This window comes from Rattus rattus, chromosome 7 (genome assembly GCF_011064425.1).
Source record: "Rattus rattus isolate New Zealand chromosome 7, Rrattus_CSIRO_v1, whole genome shotgun sequence".
Classification (NCBI taxonomy): Eukaryota; Metazoa; Chordata; class Mammalia; order Rodentia; family Muridae; genus Rattus; species Rattus rattus.
Window position 1 is genome coordinate 43429467 of NC_046160.1, and position 21138 is coordinate 43450604.

The 21138-nt window shown below is 47.8% G+C and overlaps 1 protein-coding gene across 1 annotated transcript in view; it reads left to right on the plus strand.

The window, feature by feature from the left end:
* Positions 1–21138, plus strand: part of Pxdn (peroxidasin) — a 78060-nt gene that overhangs the window by 54582 nt on the left and 2340 nt on the right. Inside the window, exons 12-22 of the mRNA XM_032907578.1 lie at positions 210–368; positions 990–1102; positions 1989–2145; positions 4577–4685; positions 5299–5456; positions 7516–9019; positions 11780–11914; positions 12638–12846; positions 17490–17610; positions 17878–18007; positions 20464–20577. Coding sequence (XP_032763469.1) covers positions 210–368; positions 990–1102; positions 1989–2145; positions 4577–4685; positions 5299–5456; positions 7516–9019; positions 11780–11914; positions 12638–12846; positions 17490–17610; positions 17878–18007; positions 20464–20577 — 2909 coding nt within the window. The remainder of the gene's footprint in view (positions 1–209; positions 369–989; positions 1103–1988; positions 2146–4576; positions 4686–5298; positions 5457–7515; positions 9020–11779; positions 11915–12637; positions 12847–17489; positions 17611–17877; positions 18008–20463; positions 20578–21138) is intronic.

Sequence of the window (21138 nt, forward strand, 5' to 3'; positions counted from 1 at the left end):
GACTCCTCCTTTATAGATGGCCAATCACTTGTAGCAGCCCACATGTGGTGTTGAATAAGGACCTACTTACTGGAGCAGGAGAGGCCATTTGTTCTATATAGTTCAGCCCAGTGACACCACCATCTTTAGAGATAACATTCTTTGTCTCCTAGCCTACCCTGAAAGCCTCTATGTCCAGGGTGCCTGATGTCTTACTCCTTACTTTGTAGGGAGCCAGCTCTCAGTGGACAGGCGGCACCTGGTGCTGTCCTCAGGAACACTCAGGATTTCTGGGGTGGCCCTACATGACCAGGGCCAGTATGAGTGCCAGGCCGTCAACATCATTGGCTCCCAGAAGGTGGTGGCCCACCTGACTGTACAGCCCAGAGGTAGGTACTGTTGACTTGTGGATCTGTGCATGCCTGTCATCAGTGACAGACTTCCTGCAGAGGACATCAGTGTCGACATTGTCGTTTTAAACCTCTTCCCTAGTTATGAAAACATTTTTTCATGTCATGCTGGCCTCAATGAGACTGGCTTTGTTAGTGAGCATGTTAGAGCTGACAGGTGGATGTAGCCTGAGGCCACTGAGGCTACCATGAACTTTGTTTTGTCTCTCATACCCATACTATCCACTGTGGGTTTTGTGGACTTCCCTTCCGGTACTTGCTTGGCAAACCCAATGTGCTCAGGTCCAGTTCCCCATGGTGGGATCCAATGATAGTGCCTGGTAAGCTCCCTCTCCTGTCTGATAAATCTTGAACATCAGGACATTGTTTTGACAGTGAGCCACACCACACTGCAAGCTGCCGATTGCTGGTCATGAGTGAGGATTAGGGAGTGCACGTAGCCTGGCTTTCTGGCAAAGCCCCAGAGCTTTTTGTCTTAGTCAGTAAGACCTGAGTCCTGTTTGGTTGAAGGGCTCTGGGTTGGCCTGAGTATGGGCTCTGCGCTTCTGAAGCTTCACGGTATGAATCAGTTGCTGTCTCTTTCCCACACTTGCCTTATAGTCACCCCGGTATTTGCCAGCATTCCCAGTGACATGACTGTAGAGGTGGGGACCAATGTGCAGCTGCCTTGTAGCTCCCAGGGGGAACCAGAGCCAGCCATCACCTGGAACAAGGTAAGAGCTGGCACCTCACCCAGGCTCCCTCTGCTGCAGTGTGTGTTTAAAGCTCTCTCTCTCTCTCTCTCTCTCTCTCTCTCTCTCTCTCTCTCTCTCTCTCTCTCTCTTTCTTTCTGTTTTTCAAGGAAGGATTTTTACATGTAGCCCTGACTGTCCTGGCACTCTCTCTATAATACACCAGGCTGGCCTTGAACTCAGAGTTCTGCCTGCCTCTGCCTCTGAAGTGCAGAGATTAAAGGCATGTGCTACCATCACCTGGCTGAAGGAATGAAGGAAGTCTTAATAATAAAAATAATGAAAACAAAAGCATCAGAAGGAACAAAAGTCCTTTATAGGTCTACAGCTTCGAAGAGTATAGTTGAGTTTTTGCTAAGTCATTTTTCTTTGCTCTGTATTTAGCCCACTGTTAGGCTGAATTCCCATACTGCATACAGAGGAGCCTTCTGGGACACATAGGCACCTCACTGCGGTCCTCACAGAGTACCAGTTCTCAGTGCCCTCCAGCTCCCTCACTGCTCACTTATCTTCTCCAGAGTGAGGCAGCTGTGGTCTGCACATGGCTTATCAGTTCTGTCTCTGAGTCACTCTCTCAGGTCATTCCTAGGGCCCTGAGACCTTTCCACCACAGCTCTGTGCCAGGTGTCCCCAGGATAGCGCAGCTCATCTTTTACACACAGCTCTCTTCTCAGCGAAGGACAGATATGTAGAAGAGCTTATCGCAGGGAGGGAGTTTGACCTGGGAGAGCAGTTGTAAGTTTCCTCCCCTGGGAAGGTTGGGACAGTTGTAAACATAGCTTCAGAGAATTTACCGTTTGTTCCTGTCTCCCAGGCAACTTCTGTTTCCTGGTCTTAATGAAGTCTCATTTTTATTATTTTACCCCAGGATGGTGTTCAGGTAACAGAAAGTGGAAAATTTCACATCAGCCCGGAAGGATTTTTGACCATCAATGATGTTGGCACTGCTGATGCAGGTCGCTATGAGTGTGTAGCTCGGAACACAATTGGATATGCCTCTGTGAGCATGGTACTCAGCGTGAATGGTAAGATGTGTCTGCCAAGCACAAGGCATTGTCTCAGAGGGTTTGGGTGGTTATAGTATCAGGAATCTTATCCTATGAGCATCCATTTAGGGTATGTGCTGGTTAGGTTGAACTGTAATGTGACACAATCTAGAATCACCTAGGAAACGCTTATTTAGAAATGATCTAGATAGTTGGCTTGTTGACACATCTGTGGATAATTGTCTTGGTTGTTCATTAACGCAAAAAGATAAAGCCCACTGTGGGTGGCTCCATTCACTGAACAAGGGGGTTTGAATCACATAAGGGAGGAAAAAGGATGTGTTTGTTTCCTCTCTGCTTTCGATTGGATTTAATACTTTTAAATTCTTGCCTGATATCCCTAATAGTGGACTGTAACCTGGGATTGTAAGCCAAATATATCCTGTCTTCCCTAAGTTGCTTTTTGCCAGGATATTTGTCACAGTACCAGAAATCAAATAAGAATAGGATATCAGAGTAACTCAGAGAACAAAATGTTTGGCCCTAACTTGGCCACGACTGGGCAACCCTTGGCATTCCTTCCCCTTCCTGTACCTTTTCACAATCTTAGCAGCTCTTTTCATACCCAACAGTTTGATTTGTAATGATCCCTGCAGGCATCATGTGCTTTCTAGGTGGGTATGGTGATGTGCAGCCTGGGATATTTTTGCACATGCACTGTCCTTTCCTGGGTAGTAAATAGCCAGAGTGTCACGTCTTCATTCTGATTGTCTTGTTCAGCTTTGGGAAAGTGGAGAAACAAGAACCCTGCTCAGACATAGCAAGGGGAAGAAGCCGACGAGGGAGGTCTGGGTCTAGAGTTCAGGGAGGAATCAGGGCTGAGAATATTAACACCCTGGGACTAGGTTACCCAGAAGAGCCTGTCTTAAGCTCACCTGTCCATTCTGCCCTGGGGTATTTAGCTGTCAAACAGGATAGAAAAGGAAAAGTCAACGAAAAGATATTTTCTAAGTGACCAGTAAGGAGGTGGGGTCAGAGGCGAGGATCGTATGAACTAGACTCTACCTGTCAGTCAACACGGGGAGAGAGAGAGTCAGAGTAGGGGAGAAGAGGAAGAAAGATGATCAGCATATGCAAACAGAATGCAGTATGAGCAAATGCCCCAAGGAGTGGAGGTCTGCCTGAGCAGGGCAGTCTATCCTAGTATTTCCTTGCCTGTCCCAGGAGAAGCAGGTCCACCCCAGCAACCAAGTGAAGGACCATTTCAGTAATGTCCAGCTATGAAGGAAAACTGACCACTGGGCTAAGATGAGCTGTTTCAGTGGCTGAGGTTTAAAAGATTGGTTATGGTCTTTGTGCTTGTCAAAGTCTCACTACTGAGTGAGTATATGAGGTGAAAAAGGAAGAAGTGAGAATCACACTGGACTTGGTGGTGCAGGCCTTTATTGCCAGCACTTGAAAGAGGCAGCGAGAGCTGTGTGAGTTCTAGGACAGTTTGGTCTACCTAGTGAATTCTAGTCCAGCCAGAGTCTGGCATATGTAGATAGATGTATGGATAGATAGATAGATAGATAGGTGGATGGATGATAGATAGTAGATAGATAGATAGTAGATAGATAGATAGATAGATAGGTAGATAGATAGGTAGATAGATAGATAGATAGATAGATAGATAGATAGATAGATGGATGGATGATGGATGAATGGATGGATGTCTGGCATAGATATAGATAAGCATATATATATATATAGATAGATAGATATATAGATATATAGATATATACCAAGACATTGTCTCAAAAAAGAATCAAAGTGTGAAGCTTTGATGGAAGCTGGTTGTGTTCTGTTATTTGGTATATATTATGTGTTTATGTGCATGGTATGTATTATGGCGTAGGCTTGTTCAGTGCTGTGTTCTATGTGCTTTAATGGTGTAATATGTAGGTGTGATGTGCTTTCAACAGTGTGTTATATAGCATATGTATTTTTCTATATCATGTGTTATGTATTTCATGAATAGTGGAAGGGACTGGCAGTGGAGGGGAAATTGAGGAGCTGAGTCCAGCATTGGGGATGGTTGTCCTTTTAGAAGAGCAGGACTCCTGGAATCAAGGCACCTTCCCTGATGTCACTGTCTACTAGATGGATATGAAGAGCCTCAGCGACAGCCCCCACAGGCATCATGCTGGGTATAAGCATAGCCATGCTTTATTTTATAAACATTTTGCCACTTCTACAGGATGTCATTTAACTCTTCTAATTAAGAAGTATCTCACTTCCGTACTGTTTAAAAACAGCTTCTAGTAGACTTGGTGATGAAGTGACTTGAGCATTGGTTCAGCGAGCAGAAATAGCTTTTGGATGAAAGCATGGCTTATGCCTAGATGATGTCGTGTCTAGACACAGCTGTATGAGTAAGAGTGTAGTGGGTTTTTTTTCCCCTCAGTAATATGTGTTCATGTTTTCCTAGTTCCTGATGTAAGTCGAAATGGGGATCCATACGTTGCTACCTCTATTGTTGAAGCCATTGCAACTGTTGACAGAGCCATCAACTCTACAAGGACACACTTGTTTGACAGGTATGGTAGACAGGGTCGTGGTGCTGGCCTTGCTGGAGAAGCGGGTGGGGTGGGGTGGAATACATGCTTTCCTAGTGCATGGGTCCTTTACCTGTTTCACCCCCCAAACTCTAATATGCAAGTCCTAAGAGCTTTCATGTGCAAGCCATAAGGAGCATCAACTGACTGTGGCTTCCCTGGGGTTAGAGTACTAGCAGGAGGTGTACCTTCTTCATAGGCGCTGGACTGTGATTCACAATCAAAACATTTTTTAGAAGACCCACCTCATTCTTGTGGCTTGTTAGAAACAATTTGGCAAAAACAAAACTGTAACTGAGGTGGCCAGTGGATCCCTCCATGTTGGCAATTGCTGCGGACTCTCTGCACCTTAACTGAAATGCGATGCCTGTGACTCTCTCTCTTGACCTATTAATGGTTTGTTTTCAGTGTCTTTGGTTCTTGTTTGTCTGTTTGTTGCTCTGTCGCCTTCCACCTGGGATGAGTCAGGTACAGTGCACCACATTGTCGAAAGTAGCGGTAGAAATTTAGTCATATCAGTATATACTTTTAGTTTCTGGATTTTTGTCCCCAGTGATTTATCTCATTGATTCTCCCCCTCCCTCACTCCTGCCAGCCGACCTCGTTCTCCAAATGACCTACTCGCTTTGTTCCGGTACCCACGGGATCCATACACCGTGGGACAAGCCAGGGCAGGAGAAATATTCGAGCGGACCCTGCAGCTGATCCAGGAACATGTTCAGCACGGCTTGATGGTGGACTTGAATGGAACAAGTCAGTACCATGTTCTTCCACCTTCTGACTTGAGTGCGAGGTAGCAGACACACTCTGCTGCGTATGCATCATTAAGAGGCTCTGGCTATGCCTGCACTAGTGCCTGAGCCCACTTTTCTTGAGCTAACATAGATCCTGGTGTTTCTTTGAGCCTCCGCCCAGGAGTCTTGGACTGCCCATAAGCTAGCTCCAGGAGAACCCCAGGCCTTGTGGGTCAGCAGCATGCTTCTACCAGGTATCCATGACCTTCCTAAAGTCATCAAAACATAGCTGGTGACCCCAGGATCAAGGACCCTCATGCTCAGAGCTCAGTTTTATCAAAGGATGCTTGAAGACATTGTCACAGCCAAGGCCCTCCCCTTCCTCACTATCTCTCCCCTACAGAGCGTTCCAGTCATCATACAAGCCATCTGTGTATGCACACACACAGCTATGCACACACATGTTTGTGTGCACCTTTGAACAGTGTAGGATCTGATTAGCCAGGCTGATTGATCTGTGTCTAATTTGGCCTTGCTGTGTGTCCTTCCTACAGACTCTTCTTCCTGTGACACAGGTGAAAGGAAAGCTTCCTAGGACAATCTTGGGGTAGCTGATGGTTCTAATTGCTTCTCCCAGTCTAGAAATCACTATGGATTTCTGTATAGATATTTTACAGATCACTCTCTTTTTTTTTTTTTTCTTTTTTCTTTTTTTTCGGAGCTGGGGACCGAACCCAGGGCCTTGCGCTCGCTAGGCAAGCGCTCTACCGCTGAGCTAAATCCCCAACCCCAACAGATCACTCTCTTACAGTCTTTTAAATGTATAGAATGAGTCTCCTGAGCCAGACATAGGCTCAGATACTTTAATGAAAAAAATGCAGTGCTGGCTCTGATCAACTGAGAGAGGAGAGAGAGAGAGAGAGAGAGAGAGAGAGAGAGAGAGAGAGACAGAGGGAAGGAGAGAGAGAAAAGACAGAGAAGGGGAGACAGACAGAGACAGAGAGACAGAGAATAAGAAAGAGACAGAATATACATGAATATTGGTCTCATGTACCTGGATATGTGCACATGTGAATGTGAGTGTGCCCGTGCATGAGCAAGTATCTTGCATGTCTTACATAGGGGCATGTCATATGAGTATACAGGCAGGATTATGAGAGTGTGTGTGTGTGTGTGTGTGTGTGTGTGTGTGTGTGTTTCTAAGAGCTCATATGTGAGTGTGAGTTTCAGTGCATGAGCTTGTCCTCAGATGTTTGTGCATGTCTGAAGACTGGAACACTATGTAAGGGAGGGATAATGAGGAAGGGGAAGACCTTGGCTATGCCAATGTTTTCACGAAGCATTTAGTGGAACAGCTCTGAGCATGGCGTTCTGAGGTGTTCATGTAGCTATGTTTTGTTGTGTTTAGGAAGGTCATAGACACCTCTTAGAGGTGTGCTGCTGACCAGCAAGACCTGGGGTTTTCCTGCAGCTGATGGGCAGTCCAAGGTTCCTGAAAGGGAAGACAACCTAATGGGAGCCTGCCCCTGGCTGGCCAGGTGGGTGGGTGTGTTTTATGATGGATTTTGTGAAATGCAAGGCTAGTGTCATGAGCAGTGTCCTGGGTTGATGGCAGAGGAAAGGAGAGGATGACAGGAGTCTGATACCCCTGTAGGTGGCCTCATCCTGGTAGGTGGCTATAGGGTAGACTCTGAAGAAAAGGTGTTCAGTCGAGTAGTCACTGCAGTGTAGAGTGAGGGGCACAGGGAGACTGTTCTAGAAGGAGAGGATCTAGGGCTGGTGTGGAGGTGCTTCTCTGCCTGTTCCACAGAACACAATGAGGTATGGCTGAAGGACCTCAGTTTCGAACCTTTGAATGTGTCTGGTTTCTTGCAGAGCTTATATGACTTCATTAGAGCTAGTGGTATAAAACCATACACCTTGATGGAAAGGCATCAAGATAGCCAGCAAACAGTGAGCTGAGCAGGAAGGGAACATCCCAGCAGATGCCAGAGCACCTGCGGGCACCAACTGAGACCCTGAAGGCAGTGGTCTGCACCACTGCTGGTGGAAGTCAGTGCCACCCTACTGTGTTACAGGTTACCACTACAATGATCTGGTGTCCCCGCAGTACCTGAGCCTCATCGCCAACCTGTCAGGCTGCACTGCACACCGTCGGGTGAACAACTGCTCAGACATGTGCTTCCACCAGAAGTATAGGACGCACGATGGCACGTGCAACAATCTACAGCACCCGATGTGGGGAGCCTCACTGACTGCCTTCGAGCGCCTGCTGAAGGCCGTTTATGAGAATGGATTCAACACGCCCCGTGGCATTAATTCCCAGCGTCAGTACAATGGGCATGTACTACCCATGCCCCGCCTGGTGTCCACCACACTGATTGGGACAGAGGTGATCACCCCGGATGAGCAGTTTACACACATGCTAATGCAATGGGGCCAGTTCCTCGACCATGACCTAGACTCTACAGTGGTGGCCCTGAGCCAGGCCCGCTTCTCTGATGGGCAGCATTGTAGCTCAGTGTGCAGCAATGACCCTCCCTGTTTCTCAGTCATGATCCCCCCCAACGATCCCCGGGTGCGGAGTGGGGCCCGATGCATGTTCTTCGTGCGGTCAAGCCCTGTGTGCGGCAGCGGCATGACGTCCCTGCTCATGAACTCTGTGTACCCTCGAGAGCAGATCAACCAGCTCACCTCCTACATTGACGCATCCAATGTGTATGGCAGCACAGACCACGAAGCCCGGAGCATCCGGGACCTGGCCAGTCATCGTGGCCTGCTACGGCAGGGTATCGTGCAGAGGTCGGGCAAGCCCCTGCTTCCCTTTGCCACGGGGCCGCCCACTGAGTGTATGCGTGATGAGAATGAGAGTCCAATACCGTGCTTTCTGGCCGGTGACCATCGTGCCAACGAGCAGCTGGGCCTGACCAGCATGCATACGCTGTGGTTCCGGGAGCACAACCGCATCGCAGCGGAGCTGTTGAAGCTGAACCCGCACTGGGATGGGGACACTGTCTACCATGAGACCCGCAAGATAGTGGGGGCAGAGATCCAGCACATTACCTACCGGCACTGGCTACCCAAGATCCTGGGGGAGGTGGGCATGAAGATGCTAGGTGAGTACCGGGGCTACGACCCCAGCGTCAATGCTGGCATCTTTAATGCCTTTGCCACCGCAGCCTTCAGGTTCGGTCACACTCTGATCAACCCTCTGCTCTACCGGCTGGATGAGAACTTTGAGCCCATCCCACAGGGCCACGTGCCCCTCCACAAAGCCTTCTTCTCACCCTTCCGGATTGTCAACGAGGGGGGCATCGACCCACTTCTCCGAGGGCTGTTTGGAGTGGCAGGGAAGATGCGCATTCCCTCTCAGCTGCTGAACACTGAGCTCACAGAGAGGCTGTTCTCCATGGCCCACACAGTGGCCCTTGACCTGGCTGCCATCAATATCCAGCGAGGCCGGGACCATGGTATCCCACCCTACCATGACTACAGGGTCTACTGCAACCTGTCAGCCGCTTATACCTTTGAGGACCTGAAAAATGAGATCAAGAGTCCCGTGATCCGGGAGAAACTGCAGAGGTGAGTAGTGGTCAACTGAGGCACTCTGATAGGTGTGTAGATGTCAAGAGACCTTGGCTGTGAGCTGTGATGTCACTGTCTCTAGGCGTGGTGACTTCTTGTCATCCGGTGAGAGAAGTCTGGTGGCTGAGATGGGACAGCCTGTGGTCTACTGGCTGGGGTGCTGCAGAGTCAGCCCAGTGTTGGGGTAGTCTTGTCTGCCAGCCCCTCTGTGCTCAGGAGGTGGGCTTTGTAAACCGTAAGAAGTTTTCTGTTGAGATAGCAGTTATACTTACGAGCTGGGACAGTAAGAGTCACGTGTCAAGTGGGCCTCAGACTGGCCAGCTTCTGAGCCTGGCTCTTCACCTGTAGTGTGACTCATGCATGAGTAGTTACTGCTCATAGAAGAGGAGAGCTGGCCTGGGATGCAAACGTTTCATGGGGAGGTGAATAATCCACCACTCAGTGGATAGACCCAGGTCTGCTCAGGATTCAGTCATCTCATCTCGGGCCAGGCTTCTTCAGACCTCCTACCTCTGAGGAGCTGTTCAGACCTGAAGGCTTGCGGGAGGGCTCTCCCTTGTGAGATACTGCAGTTTCTGAATGAGAGCTGCCCTGCCCCCCTGTGCTCCGGTTCATTTACATAATGGTATTTGATTACTGGTGAGCGAAGCATGCACTCAAGTTCTCCATGGGGACAATGTTTTTTTTTTTTTTTTTTTTTTTTTTTTTTTTTTTTGTCACCGTTATGCTTAATTGGGATTTATGCTCACTGGCTGCACTTCATGGGCATCATGTCCCCCGTGTTCCTATCCAGATGACTTTCCCAGTCACCTTTGTTTGCCAAACTATTTCAGAACTTCTCAGTTTCTAGTCATCTTGCTACTGCTGCAGAAGATGGTGGGCCTGGACCAGCTGTAGGGAAGAGACCCTTGAAAAGATAGCGCACACACACACACACACACACACACACACACACACACATCACACAGAGACACACACCACACACACACTACACACACACACCCACATACACACACACACACACACACACACCACACAGAAACACACACCACATACACATGACACACACCACACACACACTACGCACACACTACACACATACACACACACACACCACATGCGCACGCATACACAGAGACACCACACATACATACATACACACCCACACATACACACACATACACACACAGACACACAGACACTCACACACAGACACACACACACACACATAAACACAAATACACAGCACACACACACATACACACACACATACAGACATATACATATCACACACATACACCACACACACCACATACACACACACACAACACACACACACACACACACACACACACACACACACCCCACATGCACGCATACACAGAGACACCACACATACATACACACACACACACACACCACACACACGTACACACACACACACTCACAGACAGACAGGCACACACACACACACACACACACACACACACGAATTACTTAACTCATTTACTCTTTCTGTGAACCAATTATAAGGAGGAACGAGTGAGATGTGAACATGAGGAGAGCTGAGTGGCCATGAAAGGCAGGGCTGTCGGGATTTTTAGCAGGCCTTGGGGAATGCAGCTGTCGTCTACTGTCCTGGCGGTTCATTGAAGTTTTACGTCTCAGGGCAGCCTGGGGATGAAGACTTGGGCTGAATCTGGGCTTCTCTCCCTGGGGGAGGGAGCTCTGTAGTGCCGTGGAAAACATCCCCAGCAGACCCGAAACAGATATCCTTCAGTCTCCTGTACCCTTCACAAGGAGGAAGGCAAAGAACAGGTGTCCTGAGGAGGTGGCACTGGCATCTGGTGCCTGTGCAGCAAGGCCAGCAGCCCTCTCTGTTCCCATGGCAGGTGACTTCTAGGAAGGCCTTGGAGGCTTTAGTCCAGGGCGCCTGTCCCTGAACATTAGACCGCGACCACAGTTTGGGCTTGGAGATGTTAGATGGCAGCTTAAGGAGGGAGGTTGGATCTAAGATGAATGAAGGCCTTTTCAGAAGCATGTCAGGTAGATTATGGGGTTCTCCACTGTCACTGCTCGCCTAGTGGGGAATGGAGGGTTGGGGAGTAGGGGGTGGAAGACGTTATTTCAGATGCTAGCACTGTCTCTTGCAGCAGTAGGAACCAAGACCACCTGTTGCCTTGTGAGCTCTTGGGAAACTGCACAAGGCTAGAAAAGAAAGGTCTGTGGGCATTGCTGCTTCTTTCTGTGTCATTCTGTATGGGCACACATATTCCCAGGCCAGGGAGGACTTAAGAGAATGCTTGTTAAACATTTGAAAATGTTTAAGCCTCACGTCACATATCTACCCTATCCAGTTAACCAGCATTTTCACTGACAGATACGTTTCAATATATGGTAGGGCTTAATATCATTCTTTTCCTAGACTATTCACTGTTCATATATTTAAGGAAAAAGATAGGTGTGAAGATAGAAAGGTTGCCTCATGGAATTGGGTTGGTTCTCCCTGGAGCACAGGAAAGAATTATGTTTTAATTTTCTTACGTTTTTGGCTTTTTAAATCATTTATAAGTTTGTGTAAATTTTATATGTACATGGAAAAGGAAAATTATTTAAAATATGATTAAAGTCGATTTAAAGGAATAAGTGATCTCTCTTTGTCCAGTAAAGTCTGGAGGATGTGGGCCTTTTTCCTGTCTGCTGTGTTTCCTCTCAGGCAGCTGTACTAGGCACCAGCTTTCTCCTTGTCTATCGCAGGCTATATGGCTCGACACTCAACATCGATCTGTTCCCCGCCCTCATGGTGGAAGACCTGGTCCCCGGCAGCCGCTTGGGGCCCACACTCATGTGTCTGCTCAGCACACAGTTCCGACGCCTGCGGGATGGAGACAGGTGGGTGTTAGAAAACCTCGTCTCACATGGTTGGTGTGGATTCGGGACGGAGAGGACCTGTGCTTGCTTGTGACAGTGAGACACTTCCCCTCCCCCCACTTCCTGCCTTCAAATGGCTGCACACGTCCTGGAGGCTACCTGGTACTTTATCCTTTCAGTCTAACACACCCCAGTCCCAGATGCTGTTGGCCTCCAAAGCCAATGAGAACGGGAATGTTTCCAGGAACCTCTTGACTCTCCATGGCAGTGCCGGGATTAGAACATTGTCATTTGTTTTGTTTGGGTTTTTGAGGTAGGGTCTCACTCTACAGCTTAGGCTGGCCTCATACTCACAGCCAGCCTTCTGCCTCAGACGTGCACCATAATAACCTTACTAAGACTTGGGGCTTTTGGCAAGATTTTTTTTTTTTTTCATTTTGAAAATGCTAGTTTACTTTAGGAAATGGGGAAGTTGGCCAACACTTGAGCTGAGGAGTTTAGTTAGAAGTTTAGCTATCCATCCTTTCGTAAGGAGTAGCTATCTTCCTGCTGTTTTCTCTCGTTTATTGGGTGGAAATTTGAGCAGTGGCTGGCTTTGTTTTTTTTTTTTTTTTTTTTAATTCCTGTTAATCCAATCCATGACTTCCACATTGGAAGAACATTCTCTCTGGATCCTTGTGGCTGACATCCTCCCTGCCCTCTGCTGACCCCACTGACCCCTCTCTTGTCATCCCTGGAGTCTAGGTTGTGGTATGAGAACCCAGGCGTGTTCTCCCCCGCCCAGCTGACTCAGCTCAAGCAGACATCCCTGGCGAGGATCCTTTGTGACAACTCAGACAACATCACCCGAGTGCAGCACGACGTGTTCAGGGTGGCAGAGTTCCCACACGGTTACAGCAGCTGCGAGGACATCCCCAGAATGGACCTGCGAGTGTGGCAGGACTGTTGTGAAGGTATATGCTGCCAGCCCCCTGCCCTCACTGTCTCCATTGCTGCTGCTTAGTGAGCGGATACATGGTCTGGGGGATGAGTGTCAAGGTTTATCTTTTATCACAACTGCGCCTCGCCTTGAGCCTTGGCTGTCTGGGTTGGTAACTCCACCCACGCTGCTTCTTGGTGAACTTAGGCACCTAAGGCTAGAGTGCTGCTTTACCACCTTAAATAGGGGTACACTAAAGTCCTTGTGGAAGTTCAGTACAGAAGATGCTCATACCAACCCCCGAGCTGTGTTGATCATAAACTCCATGCGCCTAATGTCACATCGTGTCCTTCTGCGAGGGCAGTGCATTTCTTGCTGGCAATTATCACCACAGATGTCTCGTGTTAAGATGTCACTAGAACTTTGTAGCCTCAGGATAATCTTAGACTGCACCTTGTATCTTAGACACACCAAAATGCTATGTAAAAGAGAACAAGCCTTTGGTGTGTTTGCATTACATCTCTAACATTTAATGTATTGGACAGCTACATTCCAGGCTTGTGTGTTAGCCTCATGAATCCTGCCCACAAGGGATGACAATCAGCTCCTCCAGGAAGCATAGCAAGCATGCTATGTTATGCGGATACCACCCTGTAACTTACAGGAAGGGGTTGTGGGCTGACTTCTTGAAGACCTAGAGGGTAGCCTGCATGGGTGAAAGGTCTTGATGTTAGGCCTGGAAAAACCTAGTAAAGGGGTCTGTGCAGTACTTTCCTACCAGCCCACACAGGCCTGCTCCCTGCTGTGTCTGTCCATCTCACCGAGGCCACCATCACAGCCTAGCAGCCTCTGGCTTCTGTGGTGACAGTCTCTTTCCCACTTTACATTCTTCAGTTCTGCTCTCGGTTAACCTCAGCTTCCAGTTTCTAATTCCACTGCAATTTTGGCTTTATTCAAACTATGATCAGAGCCCCATAGATAATAAAGCTGGGGGCATTTACAACCTAAGCCAAGTGACGTAGTGTTTGTGGTGAGAGGAGGGCTTCAGAGCATGGATGCTCCGGGCACACATGGAGCACTCTTGGTTCTCAGCCCTGACCTACCCACTGGACCCTGAACAAGATGGGCCACGTAAGACTCGAGAAGAGGCACAGCATTCAGAACTGTGGTTATTTTTCTGCTAGTCACTCAAGATATTTAATAAGTATTAAAGTCAGGTTGGCTTTTGAAGCTGAATTTAACATCCTAAGAGGATGTGTGGAGTGTATACGATCATGTGTTTGTCTGAAGTGACTTTTTTTTGCATGCCTTTCTCCCATATGTATATATTTGTGTATGTGTATCATATTCTTTTTCTCTCCCCTTTGCTCCCTTCCTCCCTTCCTCCCCCTCTCTTCCCTTCTCTTCCTCTCTCCCTCTTTCCCTCTCTCCCTGTATTGTAAGAATTCACAAAGGACATTGTGATTGCTGGGTACCTAATCCTAGGCGACTGCTATTCTTACATCACAGAATACAAGTGGGAACTGTGTCGTATTCTTTCTGTTTTAAATCTCCCAGGGTTTTCCAGTTTAATTACTTCGCTGCAAGGATAGCATCGTTCTGTCTGTAGGAGACTGTTGTCTTGAGGGTGTGCAAGGCTGGTCCTTGTTTTCAGATGCAGAGCCTCTATTTTCTGATAGCATCACCAGGACCCCTTCTGCTACAGAAGCAGAGCCAGGCTTCATTCCTTTACTTAGAAGTATCCACCATCCTGGAAGGGATGTCTCTGGGGCAGGCGTGGTCTTGGTTTGTACCCCTGTTCTAATCCATTGTCCTAGCTGTTGCAGAGGCTCAGTGCCCAAGGCTCTTGCCAACACAGCTTCTTCCAGATACTGTGCCTCTTAAAATAGGCTCTGTCCCACCCCAAAGGGCTTCAAGATTCTAAATTTATGGTTTCTATTTTAGCCTAAACCCATCGCTAACGTATAGTAGAAACCAAAGAAACATTGAAATCCTGCAGGGAAAAAATGTTGGTTCCTGTTAACTTTTTTTGAGGGGGAAGGAGGGTGCATGGTGTGTGCTTGCATAGTATGTGTATGTATGTTTACATTTATGCAGATGTGCACACATATGTGTACACTTGACATATAGAGGCCAGAGGTTGGCCTTCAGAGCCTGTTTTGTTCACCTTCCACCTTATTTACTCCACTTATTTACTGACCTGTCCAGCTTGCAAGCTTGCTCTAGAGAGTCAAGCTCTACTCATCTGATTGCTCAGCAAGTGCTGTATTTCCCGAGCTGCCTTCCCAGACCCTTTTCTTCTAACTCAGCTCAGAAGAAGGCTCACGAGGGATCATTTCCTGGAGCTGCACTTGGGTCACAGCACTGAGAGCGATACCCACCTGCCCCGGAACCTGAAACAGCTGCTTCTGAGTGGGGCACTGCCCATTTCTTTTAACTAGGTGTGAGATTGTAGCTTCTTTCTAGGGACCGATGAGTCTTAGTGCACTGTACACATACACACGTGTGCACACCCCACATATGTATACACAGAGTCACTCGCAGGCAGGGACATGCCAATGCTCACACGCAGTCACTAGCTCACACGCAGTCACTATTGAGAATCTTGCAACAATTGTTGTAATACTACAGAGAATTCAAATACTTCATCCAGATTCACCAACTGCATTAACATTTTCTATATGCTTTATGCCTGTTTTGTGTGCACAAGTATATATAGTCTATAAATAAATATAACACAAAAGTTTTCTATAAATATATAAACCACAAAAGTTGCAAACTTCCTGCTACCTACTAAATAATTTACTGAAGTATATAATCATTGGAAAGTTTCACATGGATAAAATTGTTACCTAATTTTCGGATCTTGGTTGAATTTTTCCATTTTCCCAATGGTGTTAGTTCATAACAGGTTCCACCAATGCTCCTCACTTAATTTTACCTGAAAGTTTCCAGACTCCTGTATCCAGGAATAGATCTTAGTCCGTCTCCCTCTGGGTCCTTTTGGTAGGCTTCCCTCATGTGGGTTTTTCTGACTTTTCCCTAAAGGTTAAAGGTGTGACACTGGGGCATGGATGGAGATACTCAGGGCTATGTTATGTGTGTTTTATGTACCACTGTGTTTCAGTAGGAGGCATAGGGGACAAGTTAGTCCCATGACTAGTGACAGTGATTCAAGTTCATTACTTAAAATGTTTGACTAAAAAGTCTGTTGAGTGTCAGGAGGGTTACACACGTGTGACTTCAGTTAGAATCTGAACATTCTCCTCCTTTGCAGCAAAGTCTTCTGTTGTACAAGGCCTTGGGTGGAGAAGTAGACCATCCATTCCTAGGCAGGAAAGATGTTCCAGGTGAGGTTCAGATTTGGAGCATGTGTATCCTGTAAAGACAGAACTTTCCAAGTGTTTCCATTTGTACCCTTGCTTTGTGATTACCACCATTTCTACAACAGCAGCCTTGGGTGTGGGGTTGCATTAGGGCCGAAGTGCATGCAGCTGACACAGGCCAGACAGAACCCTGTAAGCCCAGTTGTACTTTGTGCTTAACCATGGCAAATACGGTGGCAAATATGGGTTCCCAGAACCCATCTCTGTATAGTTCTCAGGTCAGGGCCACTGGACACATCCATTCACATGGGACGCACCCTCCCTCATTGTTCTCAAGTAATCTGGAGCAAGGCTTTGTGACAGAGAATCATCCTTGCCCTCTTCCAGAATCTCCAGCTTCACCTGGCCTGGTTCAGTTTTTAGAAAAGATTGGAGGAAGAGGTTCCCGTCGTGGCTGTGAAAAGCTACTATGGGTCTGATTTGTGTTCCTAGAGCCATCTGCAAAGCCACATTATCTACTCTGATTAGTGGACAGGGCAGATTTAACCCTCCCAGCTTAACTCAGATCAGATAATGGCCAATGATGTGCCTCTCAAGGACTGTCGTGTGGTCAGAAGTGAGGCCTCCGCTCAGTTAGTGCACGTCCTCCCATTTCTAGGGACAGACATCAGGCCTACAGTCTGTTATCCACAGAGGCAGCTGCCATTGGCCTCAGTGTATTACTCCTTGGCCTTTGCCTGGGTTTCTGCTTCGGTGGGGTCACAGACAGCCTTTGCTTTGTTCTGGGTCAGGCTGTTCTAACAGGGAAAAGGAGGTACAAAAATGGATGGCTTTAGGGGATAATGTAGGTAGGCTTAGGTGAGACAGAATAGGATTTCTCCGCATATCTGACTGGAGCTTGGGATAAGTCCTCAACCAAGGCAAGGAGGTGTTCAGAAATTACTTGGGCTTGTTGCAGGTTGATTTGAGCTGATCATGAGGTCTTGTGGGGCAGAGTATCATCTGACAAGGGCAAGAGGATTTAGATCATGGAAGTTGAGTGCTCAAGTCTACATGTGTGGGCTGCAGGAGGGCATAGTGGTCACATGGGGTGCCCTGGTGCAGGGTGGTTTGTTCTCAGGGAAACTAGCTTGAAGCTTTTAGTAGGTTTGAGTACTAGAACTACAGACACTCACAGACCCACTGTTAGCTCCATGAGTTAGTTCCTTTAGGCACTGCTTGACATGCATGCATCCTAATTGAATGGGGAAGGAAGAAGATGGGTCATAAAAAATAGCTACTTTACACGATGTAAGTGTATCCTAAGTTACACTCACTTGCAACTGACTTCCCTATTTTGCTTTTTCACCAGACTGTAGGACCAGGGGACAATTCAATGCCTTCTCCTACCATTTCCGGGGAAGGCGGTCTCTAGAATTCAGCTATGAGGAGGATAAGCCCACAAAGAGAGCCAGGTGGCGGAAAGCACTAAGGTGAGTTTTGGTGGGGTTTGGAAGGTATCCTGCCTATAGTGTGGGTCTCTGGAATAGGCTGAGGTCTTGCTGTTGCTTTGAGCTCAGTCATAGCCTAGGTTAGCTAAAGCAGAAATGCCCCAGAGTACAGAGTAGACAAGGCCCGTGTCCTGCTTGACAATGCTGGGCTGTAGTGTGCTGTACTAGGTGATCTACAGAAGGGATGCACTTAGGAATGTTGGCTTAGATTTGCACATTAACACTTTGAATCTTATCCTTACTCCTTAGTGTAAAACATGGGAAACATCATAGTAATGCCACGTCAGCCACCCATGAGCACTTGGAAGGGCCAGCAACTAATGATCTCAAGGAGTTTGTTCTAGAAATGCAAAAGATCATCACAGACCTCAGAAAACAGGTAAGGCTACCCTGAGCTACTACCATCTGCTCCTGCTTGGACCTTTTACCAACACATTTCCTGCCCTGAGTTCCCAGAGGCCTTGCATTTCTGGGTGATTGTGAAGGTGTTGACTTGCCCTCACCTGCTAGGACATGGCCACTTATACATCCTGCTTTGCTCTAGCTTGCTTCTGGCTAGTTCCCATGGATGTCATGCCCTCATGTTTCCTTGTGAACTAGTGCATTAGGTACTTTGTGTTGCTGTGATTAAATATAATAACCAAGATAACGTATAGAAGAGTTTCTTTGGCCTCACAGTTTCAGGAAGTTAAGAGTAAAGTTGTGGGTAAAGGTGGGGCCGCAGGAATAGGAAGCTGAGGTTCACATCTCGAGTGGGAAGCACACAAGTTTGAGAGAGGAACCAAGCAATGGCACAAGGCTTTGAAATCTCAGAGTCTGTCCACACTGATGGACCTCTTCCAACATGGCCGCAGGGTCTTCCAACATGCCCGCACCTCCTAGACCTTCCCCAAACAACTAGGAAACATTTGCCCAAATGCCCAGAACTATTAGGGGACATCTCATTCAAACCACCACAACTGGGACAGTGGGCAGTGGACAGTTGGTATCTCTAAGTTTAGAGCACCCTGGCAGGGAATATGACTGAGAAGATACCATCGGAATAGATAGAAAGTCCCAGAAATCTCAGGCAAAGTCAGATGAAGAAGTGTGGGAGAAGACAAACCTGAATTCCTATTGGTAAGCCAGTCCTGGTGGAATTGTTTGGAAGTAACTGTTTCCAGAGCATAGAGCGGCGAAAGCTGCCTGGGAGGTGTGATGGTTTATATATGCTCAGCCCATGGAGTGGCACTATTAGGAGGTGTGGCCCTGTTGGGGTAGGTATGTCACTGTGGGTGTGGGCTTTAAAACCCTCATCCTAGCTGCCTAGAAGACAGTCTTTCACTGGTAGCCTTCAGATGAAGATATAGAACTCTCAGCTTCTCCTGCACCATGCCTGCCTGGATGCTGCCATGTTCATACCTTGACAATAATGGACTGAACCTCTGAACCTCTAAGCCAGCCCCAATTAAATGTTGTCCTTTATATGAGTTGACTTGGTCATGGTATCTGCTCACAGCAGTAAAACCCTTAGACAGCAGGACATCAGGACTCCACACTACAACTCTGACTGAGGATCTATAGATGAATTCCTCTCTTTCTGTCTAGGAACTTTGTTCTGCTTCTCTGAGGCAATGTGTTCAATTACTGAAGGCCTTGTTTCAAAGAGAGCAGAGACGGAGACCTCAGGCTAGACATGGGAGGTGTGGTCACTCCAGGGTAAAGCTCATTAAGTTTGTGTGCTTGAATAGTGAGGCAGAGAAGTGTTGTCCTGGGTGGTGTAGAGAGTGTCCCGGAGGGTAGTGTGCCATTAGTGGCTAGTTTGTGGGATTCTTAGGTCTGGTTCTTTCCCTATCCTAAGACTACTCATATGATAGGCTCATGGGAGACTTGTGTAACCCAATTCCTTTCTAAATAAAAAAAAAAGAAGCCATTCCTGTGGCATTTGTTCCTGCTTGATCCTTGCTGTGTGGGCATAGGGCTCCATCTCTGTGCGTTCCAGTGCCCAGCTTGGTTTGCTCTGAAGCGCCAGTGGTTGGTCTGGGGATTCCTGGCTCAAGCGGAGACGCTCAGACCAACCCAAGGAAACTTCTGGATACTGATGGAAGCAGGAGTCCTTTGGACCAAGGGTTGGTCTAGGAAGTCCACATGGACTGAGTGTCCATGGTACTGTCACTCACACTCTGCCTGTAGTCAGGGACAGGACTGCTTGGCTCGAGATGCCAGTCAACCTGACAGTGCAGAATGGCCTTCGCACGGACGGCTCAGGCAGTTTTGGTCCTTCCCTCATGACTGACCTGTGCAGCTGCCTGTGGCTCATCAATACTGATAGTCGTCCAGATCACAGCCACCTTGGAAATCTGGGCTTTGTTTAACCCAGAGTCAGCCATTGGTGCCTCCACTTCCTGAGGGCACTCATCTGTCCTTGAGTCTTCTTCAAGGCCTCAAGTAGGAAAGCTGAGAGTTAATAACTAAAACATCAACTATGCTAGTGAGTTATCCCTACAGAGGTTTGCTTTGTCTTGTTTGGAAATGCTGCCCATATCTTACTGCGAATAGCTCTTTGGCTAACTAAATTTCAGTCGGGATTTAGGCTGTTGGGAAGATAGTCATCCTAATATGAAGACAAGGTGATCTTAGTGCCTTGGGGCTTCACAGAGTAGCTTCAGGTTCTATGCTTTGCTCCAGTGTGGACTGGGACCACATTGTGCTCTGTAGGTAGGCAGAGGAAAGGGTTGAACTATGCATAGGAAGTGGCCTCCCATCGCCTGTTGTAATGTGGGCAGCCTCTCCTGTGCTGAGTATGGCGGTTGAAGTTCAACCTATCAAGTTTGACTCCCTTGTGCCTTGCTGCAGATAAACAGCCTGGAGTCTCGGCTCAGCACCACAGAGTGTGTGGATGACAGTGGTGAGTCCCACGGCAGCCACACGAAGTGGGAAAAAGACACATGCACAGTTTGCGAGTGCAAAGTGAGTATGGGGACGGGTCTGTGTTCATACCCATTACACCCGGAGAACCGGTTGTCCAAGTGTCGGAGTGAAGTCATGCTGCCCCTCATCCTCAGCCCTGGTCTGCCCTCATAAGCTGCAATGAACAGATGGGAGCAGTCCTACTGTCCAGGTCTAGCTTGGGATATTAGTTACAGAGAACAGGAAGAGGTGACAGGTAGGCCAGTGATAAACCTTGGTTATGAGCACAGGTTCCCCTGCAACCCTGGCAGGAATATTCTTGGAACAGAGCCTGGAGACAGGACAGTGGGAATGAGGGGGATCCAGATCACCTCCTGTCTAGCAGGGGACATGGTTTTTATCTGTCCCTTTACCTGAACAGTACTATAGAGTACTCCAAGCATCCCTGGGCTGCCTGGCTAAGGAAGGCTATGCTGGAGAGGAAGGATTCTTTGCAGAGAAGAACACCACTTCCCTCTGGTCTCATTGTACTTCCTGGCAGGACTAAGCAGAGATTAGGTGTGGGACAGTTCAGTCCTTTGACTCTGGGCCTCACAGTAGGGTTAGAGGACAATAGAGTGT